Source organism: Arachis ipaensis, chromosome B5, assembly GCF_059453495.1.
Source record: "Arachis ipaensis isolate K30076 ecotype BB chromosome B5, ASM5945349v1, whole genome shotgun sequence".
Taxonomy (NCBI): Eukaryota; Viridiplantae; Streptophyta; class Magnoliopsida; order Fabales; family Fabaceae; genus Arachis; species Arachis ipaensis.
The window spans coordinates 158,462,396-158,473,758 of record NC_142440.1 but is presented as its reverse complement, the minus strand read 5'-3'; the positions used below and the strand labels follow the sequence as shown (position 1 = coordinate 158,473,758).

The window sequence follows — 11,363 nt, the reverse complement described above, 5'->3', positions numbered from 1 at the left end:
CACGTAGCAATCTGTCATGCCACGTCATCAGAATGGAGTCACGTCAAACTTTTCCGTTGGGTCTGACGGAGACAATTGGACGGAGAGACTCATCCGTCCAAGATTTGTGAAGGTTGGGGATTTAAAAGTATTTTCAAATGCTCAAAGACGAAAATGTCTGCGAGACAAAAGGTCATAGACCTATTTGTCATTTTCTCTAAATTATATTATGTTGAGAAATATAGTAGGAGCCAAAGAGGGAAGCGCGTGGGGCAAGTGACGTCATCTACCCTTACTTTTGAAGAGTGTACCTGACTGAGGAATGAAGAAGATTACGTCATACTCATACATTGATACATACAACCCCAAAGGCTTTGAAAATCAATTAGTACGTACCATTTTATGAGTTTGATGATTACTTACTACTTAAATTCTGAATAGCCTCTCATCTCATGCATGCATTTTAATAATCATGATGAATCATAGAGTCCTTGATGTGAGCCTCAGGTTTATATCATCACTTGCAGCCTTTTCATTCCTTAATTAATATGTATTCTAAAAAATATGAATGAATAAAAAGTAATAAATTTTTTTATTCATTGAACTTTTAAAATATTGATAAATTTACCTATATAAAAACTTATTTTTATAAATATAAAACTAATTTCATTTATTATTAATTGATAGATTTATAAGTCTTTGAAATTTTTATAATTTATAAATAGTAATTTATTCTAAACAACCAATACAAATATTATTTAGGCTTGATTCGATAAAATTTTTATTTTTTAAAAATATTTTATTAAAATTGATTTTTAAAATATAATTTTCAAAAGTTGCATAATTATGTTTTGATGACTTAAAATAAAATTAAGTACAAATAAAATAATTTACAACAATTATGTTGGGTAAGATAAAAAAAAGATTGTTAAAATTTATAATAACTTTAAAAAAAATAAATATAAAATATATTAAATTATATCAAAATTTTTTATTTTTTTAAAAGTACCTCAAACTTTAAAAATTACAAATATAAGCACGTAAGTTTTATCAAACACAGATTAAATTTTCTAATTAAGAGACGATTTTCTCCTTATTAGATTAGCTTGCATGTAGTAGTATTGTAAAAGAAAAAATATTACATCATCAATTTTTAATTATATTCATAATTATATTTAAAATATAGTTTAGTTGTCTATATAAATTATTGATATAATATTTTTATGATAAAATTACAAAATTGTTTAATTTGACACATGGATTTGCTTATTGTATATAGATGTTGCGTTTGCTTTTCTAACTATGCTTTTGCTGGCAACAACACTGAGACAACTACCACAAGCTTACGTTATTAGATTTTTCATTGTTTATTGTTCTTTGAGTTGCTTTTGACTTTAATTTAATTTATTATGTAACAATTTTATGAAAACCACAAAATCCTACATTATACAACAATGACTTACTATCATAGAAGTTAATTGCAAGTCCAAGCTCAATTCTGATGTTTAAAATATTTAAGTTGAAAGAAAAATAACTACATACTACTCTAAAAAAATTACTATAATTAAGAATTATCAATACAAAATATTATATTGTAGAATTTAATTTTTATGTATTAAATGTATACATCAACAAAAAACAATTAACTTTTAAATTTATCACTCAAAAAATTATTTAAATAAATATAACTCATTTGATGATTAAATTATGGTAAAAATTCACATGCATGCTGTTATCTTTTTTATGAAGTTGATAGTAAAAAATCGTTTGATAATAATTTAATTAAATATGTTAAATTATTTAACTATTTTCAACTAATAATTTTATAAGAAGATAACTGAGTTTACCCCTTAAATTATTTATCAAAATTAAACTTTTTAAATATGAATTTTTTGAAAAGTTAACCGTATCCATGCAATAGGTGCAACTTTTGATTGATGAGGCAAAAGGCAATTTGAGCAGTGATGATTTATATGGCTAAGAAAAAGAGAGAATCAATAAAAAAGGAACTAATTTTTTTTTTATATGAAAAAAAATAGTGGTGTTTTTATTAAAAATAGTATTTTTTGGTGTAATTACAGGTAAATAAATTTTGCAGGTGGAGAGTCAATAGACAGATGCGTGTTGAACATCTTTTTTTACATATTTATAATATTATAATATATTTTAAATATCAATATTCAAATAAAATATCATTTTTATTTTCATATTAAAAATAGTTTTTGTAAAAAGGGTTAATATAGAATGAAGGAATGAGTGGAAAATAATAACAATAATAAAAAAGGATTATTGGTTGTTAGGATATTTTTACGTGAGAGAGATTCCAATATTCTCCACTTTGAAGAGATGTTTATTAACTTAAGAAACTAGGCCTGCCGTTTTGTTTTATATATTGTGTGTAAATTTGCAAGTGGAGTCATTTACACTCAAAATATTAAGGATTGGTGTTTTGCATTTGAATCAAATGGATTACGCAATATTCATCTTCATATAGTTCTGTGACTCTCTCTCTCTCTCCGCTTTTAAATTTAAAATCTGATTGCTTAACTTGTGTTAGCCTTGTTCATCAGCACAATAAAGTTGGGTTTGTATTTATTCAAATTCGTCTTATATTTTGACTGGAGCAATTTTTTAGATTCTCTTATTCGATTTAAAATTCAATAAAATTTTTATTGTTTTTGAGTCACAAATATATTATGTTTAGATCGGGTTTAAATTAGATTTAAATCAATCATAACAAAAAAATTAATTTTAAAAGTTATTTTATCAAACATAATTATTATTATTTGTGTTTATTAAAATATATTTTTAATTTTATTTATCAAATATCAATGTTATAATTTTTAGAAAATTATCTTTAAAAGTTAGTTTTTATAAGTTATTTTTAGAAAATAAAAATTTTATCAAACTAAACCTGATAATAACAAAAACAAATCAATTCGATCGGAGGGGTTCACCAAAGATCGAACTCTTGATCTTTCGGATCTAAAATTCTAACATCATATCATGATACCACTCATCCCAACAACTTACGCTAATAAGAAAAGATAACACTAATGGTTATATCTCTAATACTCTCTAAACCTTTATTATATGCATTGTACAAATATTTCATTGGCTTCCATATTTTCTCATAACTAATTTGTAGCAGATTGAAGTTCCATTTAAAAGTTAAAGTTTATATTTAATTCAATATTATTTAAATCAGATGGATTTGACCTAAACAAACTGGGTCGGTGCCGTTTTTTCTACCCGGACCGGATCTTGAGTATGAAAAGTAGGAAAAAAGAAAATGAAGTGGACTTTTAAATCATTGGATTCAACAACTGGAAATTTAATATACTAATAAATCCTTGAATTTTGTTCACGAGAGCCAAATGATGAAACAATGTAAAATTATCAAAGACATAATGAAAATAAGGCATCTTCATTCCCTTTATATCGGTCACGTGTTTTTCTTTTACTAACTTCTTTTTTTGTTGGGTCATGTTTTATTGATAGGTCTGAATTAAATAATATTTTCTTATAAAAAAAATGATTGCAAATGTTCAAATTGATCCTTCAAATTTAATGCGTGAATTTGAGATACTAAATTGATGAGCAATTACTAGTTTGTTATTCTAATATATAGCAACTCCAAAAATAAGTTTTCAATATGGTCTTTTTAGTCAAATCAATAGTAGAATCTTCGATCAATAGGTCATGGAATTAAAAGTCATAGATGTTAAAGGTATATTTCTCAAGGAAGATACAATTTGTACAAATTATTTATTAGTCTATTTAAAATAATAGTCATTATTTTTCTGCCATTGAACCTGTTTCTATCAATCAATGAAATTCCTCTTTTGAAAGTGAAAAAATATATTTTTTTTTCCCGAACATAAGGAAAAAAATATTCTTATTTCTGACACCGAGAGAAACAAAAACGTATCTTCAAATATATTGGTGCATGTAAAACGTATAAAAATTTATTGTGCAAGATGGAAATGGAAAAAAAGAAAATTGAACAGAAGAACGAAGAGTTTTTTATTTTTGGTCTGTTTTTAATTTTTTTAAAAAACTGGTGTAGTGGTTGATAATCCCGTCCATTTGGCCTAAGAAGTTTTGATTGGGCCCAATATTTTGCCAAGAACAGATACCCTTAATGGGCCAAGCCCAATAGTCTGGCCTGTTTTGTAGTTTGGTTTCTGAAAGAAACTCAGTGCTCTGCTCTTTTTTCAGATTTGTTTTTGTCCTTCTTGGCATTTCTTTTTCTTCACCCAAGAAAAACAAATCCAGACAATTTAGGACAGCTCATTATGGGGCACCGAACCAGATCCAAGCTTCACCCAGAACAAATATCGTGAACAACAAAAAAGAAAAGCTCTCCCCTTATTTTATACTATGTTGATTTTTAAAATTTTATTAAATTTATAATTAAATTTTTATATTATTTTTAATTTTGTAATGAGGTTATTTTCATATCAAAATTGTTAAAATTAACAAAATATTTTTTCAAAAAATATGTGATCAAAGACCGAATTAGATTCTTAATTGTGAGTATTTTTAATTTACCGAAAAAATATTCTATTAACTCCAATATTTTTTACATTATCGATCTAATTACAAAATTTAAAACAATATATAAATTCAATTAAAAAATATAAAGACATAATTACAAATTTAATAAACAATCTATTAGAAAATATAATTGCTGACAAGGAATTAACTCTATTGGCACGAGTCTTTCTTTAATTCTAGAAAGAGGAGTGCTATTCAACAACTTTTGTAATTTGTAGCCGTCAATATAAAATTACATTTAATGGTATAGGATTACTCACTTTTTTTTTTGTTAATTAAGAGCTTGTTTGGGTAAACTTATAAGAAAAGATCTTTTTTTGACTTATCTTTTTTTAAAAGATCTTATGGAAAAGTAAAAGTAATTTTATGTTTGGGTATTTCATGCAAAAAGATCTTTTTATCTATCAATTATGTTTGGGTATAACGATATAAAAGTACTCTTTTGTTTATTTATTAGGCGAAAAACATCTTTTTTTTAAGAGAAAAAGATCTTTTAAAAAAAGATGTAAATTACCGCTTCTCAAAAAAGATCTTTTTTTTATTTTTCTAGTACTTTTATTTTTAATACTAGAATTTGTCAAACACATTAAAACACAAAAAAAGAAATGAAAAAAGATTTTTTTTATCAAAATAATAGCGCCCAAACAAACACTACTGACCAAATTTTAATAAAAATGCTGGCTTTAAACTTTCTCCAATTGGTGTACCATCCTCTCTAGGTATTTTTTCTAAAATTCTTACTCACTTAATCATTCATGTCCATTTTTCAATTCTCTATTTCAGGTAAACTTAGAAACACCATCCAACCACGCATAAAAAAATCTTAATTTTCTTCACCATGTTTTTGGCAATAACAGTATTTTAATTACACATGTTTCACAACTTCATCTCATTTATTTATTTAGTGTAACATACTATTGTGAGAATTGTTTGCTTCTCTAGTTTTCTAGCTTTATTTCAAAAAGAGACAAGACTAATCATACCCCACTAGTGTTGTGTGTTTGTGTGCTAATAATTGTAGGTTGAAGTAATCATGTGAGAGTAAGTGAAGTGTGAAGAAGTTATCTTCAAAGCTCCAACCATGGAGGCACCATTACTCATGAGAGAGTCAAGTCCTCCAACAGAATCTGATGATTACTTGGAAGTGAAGAACTTGAAGGATGCAAAATTTGTGTTGTGCAGTGAGACAGTGAAGTTATGGAAGATTGCAGGGCCAGTGGCACTCTCATCACTCTTTCAGTACCTCACAGTTTCTTCACTCAACATCTATGCTGGTCACCTTGGAGACATTGTTCTATCTTCCATCTCTCTTTACCTTGGTGTCATATCCTGCTTTTATTATAATTTCCTGGTTCGTATATCTCACTTCAACCTTTGAATCTAAAACTCTAATACCATGTTATGAAACTACTGGTCCCAAAAGTTTAAGTTGATAAAAAAATGTAACACTAATAATTATATCTCTAATACTGAATCGAATATTCCTAAATCTCCATTGTACACATTGTACAAATATTTCATTGGTTCCTATAATTGTAAACTCCTACTATTTCTAAATCAAACATGGAAATTAATTCGATACTTCAATTATGATTAAGGTGCGAACCATTTTTATTGTTTTGTCGAATTAATCCAATTTTTTTATGAATACCAAGTTAAGTTAGTTTAGATTTTTTTTTTTTAACCAAGGTAGAATTTGCATTCATCTATGATGCACGGTGACACGGACACGGGACACGACACGACACGGGACACGCCGACACGCGAATTTTAAAATCTTACATGACACGGGGACACGCATATATATAAAATATAAAGTATTTTTTAGATAAATTGTAATGATATTTTGATATTTTATTGATATTAAAATATAAATTAAAATTTTAATTATTTTTAATGTCTTATTTTAATTATATCAAGTATTTAAAATATTTTTTATTTTAATAAATAATAATATATACTATATCTAAATTTATTTTAAGAATATATGTTAAGAATAAGACTGGATATGCGGACACATGATGGTATTTAGGTGTGTCCAGGCGTGTCCGAAGAATAATTTTTTTTTTTTTATTAAGACACGATTGGACACAGCAGACACGCGTGTCGGACGAGTGTCGATAAGTGTCGTGTCTGAAATGTGTCCGACATGCGGACATAATAACTCAGCGAAGTGTCCGTACTTTATAGGCATTCATTGATGAAAATGAGTACAAAAAGTCCATTAAAAACACACACAAGTTTAGAAATGGGACAACCTAATACCAAGACATAAAACAAATATATTATATAAAGAAAAGAAATGTAGGCTTGTCTTGAGAAGAAACTCTTCACTTAATTCAACTTCTTATCTCTACACAAATTTACAAATAGTTTTTTTTTTTTTAATCCAAATTTGCCAAATGAGGACAAATAAGTCTTTGACTTATTAATGTCATCACAAAAATAAATTAGTCTCTGACTAATAAAAAATACAAAAGCATCATGATCACTTAGAACTTAAGAAGATGTTTTTGTATTTCCATTAGCCAAAAGAGATGAAAAGTCTGAAATTTATTCGTCCTTTTTTCTTCTATTTATTATCCAAAAATTGTAGTTATTAGGATTGTATAACATGTATTTGGAAAATGTGACATAATAGACAGAAATATAGAGATATTACATGACAGTGATCTAAAATAAGTGTTAAAACAAACCAAAATGTGTATGTTTGAGCAAAAATTGCAGTTTGGCATGTCATCAGCACTGCTAACACTATGTGGACAAGCTTATGGAGCAGGACAAGTTAAATCCACTGGAATCTATCTCCAAAGATCATGGATTGTGCTAACTATGAGCTGCATAATCCTCTTACCAACCCACATTTATGCAACTCCAATCTTAGAGTTCCTTGGCCAAGACAAAGAAATATCAGAGCTTGCTGGAAACTATGCATTAAAAGCAATTCCATCCATGTTCTCCTTTGCTTTCATACTCCCCACACAAAGATTCCTTCAAGCTCAAAGCAAGGTTATGGTGATAACATGCATAACATTTGTGGCCCTACTTGTACAAAATTTGCTTCTTTATGTCTTCATCTATGGATTTAATTGGGGATCAACAGGGTTGGCTATGGCTCATAATGTCTCACATTGGGTTCTTGCTTTGGCTCTTGTTGTGTATGCTTCTTGTTGGTGTAAGGAAGGTTGGAGTGGTTATTCTTTCTTGGCTTTCAAAGATTTGTTGCCATTTACTTGGCTAAGTCTTTCTTTATCTGTTATGACATGCTTGGAGCAATGGTATTCTACTTTCATTGTCCTTCTTGCTGGTCACTTAGACAACCCTGTTATTGCTCTTGCTTCCTATTCTATTTGGTAAGATAATAATCAAACTTCATTATTTTATCATGACTTTAATTTTAATGATATTATTACTTATTAGATTTGTTCATTTTAATCATTTTTAAGTAAATATCTAATGATATGTTAATACATAATTAAATATTTCGAATATTTTTTTTTTAGGAAAAGTATAGATAACCAACAAGATTTTTGAACAATGTGAATTAATAAGGTTAAAAAAGTAAATTTAATTAGTAGCATTAAATTAGAGTGTAGTGTATTTTCATTTGATTGGTGGTTGTTCATATTGTTCAAAATTTTCATTGTTCCCCTAGCACTCTCCTTTTTTTTTATTCTGACATAATGCAAAAGACAGTTTGATGCACAAACATCCTGCGTTAACACAGGATCTAAAAAATGATCGTATCCAAAAGGATATAGACAACCTAACCTAATAATTATATCAGTAATAAATTCCATAATTTAAATCTATGATCGCTTAATCTTTACTTCAGGTTTCTATTCTGTTATGACATAATGCATAAAAGTTAGAAGTAATAAATAAATTCTTGAGAAATTATAGCTCTGGGCTAACATATTAACATTTTGTGAAATATGATATTTATTAGTTCCTTTTATCAATTATTTTCAGCTCTTTAATTTTCTCTTGATTTTCATAACTAAGATGCTTTTGTGTTTTAGCATCAATATTCAGGGTTGGTACTTGATGCTGCTACTTGGAATAAGCACTGCCATAAGGTGAGTTATATATAAAAATAAAATCCATTGGTGTATGATTGATGTAACGAAAAGAATAGGGTACCAATATATTATCTGTCAACTTATTGTCAACAATAATTAATTATTATATTTTAAACACATATATAAAAAGACACTTCTATTAAACACAGCCATAAAAAATGTATTTTTATTAGACACATCCACGAAGACACTTCATTAAACACAATTATAAATAAGAGTTGGCAGAAGTTGGCAGAAATACTATTGGTAACGTAACAGAACCGTTGATGTAATTATTATCTATAATTTAGAAGCATTTTATGCATAGAGTAGTAAATTTTCTTAAAATTGTTACACTTGATTGTTGATTTTATTGGTTTGTATGAATTGAATTTGAAGTGTTCGAGTGTCCAATACGCTTGGCATGTCACATCCAAGAGCAGCAAGATACTCATTCATTGTGACAATGTGTGAATCTCTCTTCATTGGAATTTCATTCATGAGTGTTGTTTTGTTGTGTAAACAAAACCTTGCCATGATCTTCACCAACAGTGAGGATTTGATCAGAGCAGTGGCTGATTTAGCTTACCTTCTTGCTCTATCCATGCTTCTTAGTAGTGTTTCACAAGTCATATCAGGTCAACTATATATAAATTTGCTTTAATTTGGTGACTTAACCTAAGTCACAACCCATAATAAATTCTAATAGACTTGTGTTTATATAATAATGTTGATAGGTGTTGCAATTGGAAGTGGATGGCAAGTGATGATTGGATACATAAACTTGGCATGTTATTATATTGTTGGACTCTCTCTTGGCTATTTTCTTGGTTTCAATTACCATTTGGGACTTAAGGTAATTATTAAATGGTTTAGTTATTCTGTGGTTTCTTATAGTTTTATCAAATTTTTAATTAGTTTTTTATATTTTTTATTTTTAATTAAATTTGTATATTGTTTTTAATTTTGTAATTAAGTCTTTTTTTATGTAAAAAATATTAAAATTAATCGAATTTTTATCTAAAAAAATATGTGATTAAAGATTTAGTTTGGTTTTTAATTATGGATATACCTTTAATTTACGAAGAAATATTCAGTTAATTTTAATATTTTTTAAACTAGAAATGACCAAATTACAAAATTAAAAGTAATGTAAGAACTTAATTAAAAAAAATATAAAAATTTAATTAAAAATTTAATAAAATTTGTCGACTAATTAAATTTTATTAAATAATTATATCTTCTTGCAAGCATAATTAATTTCTCAAAATAGCCTATATGATTTTATAACCATAAAAGGTATATCCAAAACATTATCTATTAAATTAATCCTTCGTATAAAATATAGTAAAATATAAAATATATATTAAAAATTATATAATACATATATATTTACATATAAATAAATAATTATTAATTTAATGACTTATTTTTAATATACACATAATATTTTTGATATTTTACAAAAAGAAATATTTGTTGAGTTACTTAAAAAAATTATTATTATACTCTTAAAATATATTTTTAAAACACAATTTAACTAAATTTTTTGAATTAAAATCTTTTAAGGTAAAAAAGTTAAAAAATAATTATTTTTAAATTAAATTAGTGAGACATATATTTCATAAAAATTATAAAATTAATAATAATTAACTCTTTATTTTATTATTTTACTAATTTTCTCTTTTTAGAGAATTCAAATTCTAATAGTTTTATATAAAAGATTATGACTAACATTTGTTTTTATTTTGATTTCGTGTGAATGTAGGGTCTGTGGGGTGGCACACAGTGCGGTAGTGTCATTCAAATATTTGTCCTTATAATAATTATTTGGAAGACCAACTGGACCAAGGAGGTAGTAATAATAATAATAATAATAATAATAATGTGAGATCCGATTATGTTATATGCACATAAAATCAGTTATTAAAATTAGTTATTAGTATAAAATATTTGTTAAAATATAAATATATATTAAAAATAAATTAAATCATATATATATTTATATACAAATATATTAGTAGCTAATTTTACTATATAAATATTATTTTTGCAATGGATCTTTTTCTTTAATTAAACAAGTGATTAAAGTTTTAGATATAGAATTAGCGATTTATGATTTACCAACCATAATTTAATTTATAATAAATATAATTGCAGGTGGAACAAACAGCTAACCGTATGAGAATATGGGGCTCTAGCAACCACCACAAGGAGATGATATAAGATGTGAAATTAGAAAATATATTTATTTTGTTATTAATAGAATTGACTATTCTAATATTATATTAGAATTTTGTAAAGTGAACTCCAAAAATATTGTTATTATTATTATTATTAAATATATTTCAAGATTCTCGACTATATGATTATTGTTAATATAGTTTTTTTCAAGTTTATTTTCTACTATTTTCACCACTTATCTATCTTTTATCTGATCTATTCTATTAAATGTTCTGATGATTTTCTCCCCATATGTTCCTACATGAATTTCTTAACACACTAATAAAAATTTAGTCAAAAATGATAAATATTTTGTGTTTTGCAAAATAATTAAATAAGAATTTAAGTTGAATGTGTGGTTGAATCTGGATGAATAATCCCACCACATTTTTCTATTTATAACGGGATCAACTATTCATTATGCTTTATGCAATCAATCAACGATAGTTGAGTAATTAGTTAAGGGATTAAGCATACTAATTATGTAAATTAGTTCATTCTAATCCTAATTGCTCTCACTAAAATCTAAAAGAACAAAAC

At 26.3% G+C, this 11,363-nt stretch overlaps 1 protein-coding gene across 1 annotated transcript; it reads left to right on the top strand.

Moving 5' to 3' along the window:
- The first annotated feature begins 5,468 nt into the window (after positions 1–5,468).
- On the top strand, positions 5,469–10,964 carry LOC148566400 (protein DETOXIFICATION 35-like). Its single transcript, XM_088486199.1, has 7 exons — positions 5,469–5,890; positions 7,267–7,892; positions 8,562–8,618; positions 9,000–9,238; positions 9,338–9,456; positions 10,369–10,455; positions 10,761–10,964. Exons 1-7 carry the CDS (start codon positions 5,621–5,623, stop codon positions 10,824–10,826), a joined length of 1,464 nt encoding a protein of 487 aa, XP_088342325.1. The 5' UTR covers positions 5,469–5,620; the 3' UTR covers positions 10,827–10,964.
- The last annotated feature ends 399 nt before the right edge of the window (positions 10,965–11,363 follow it).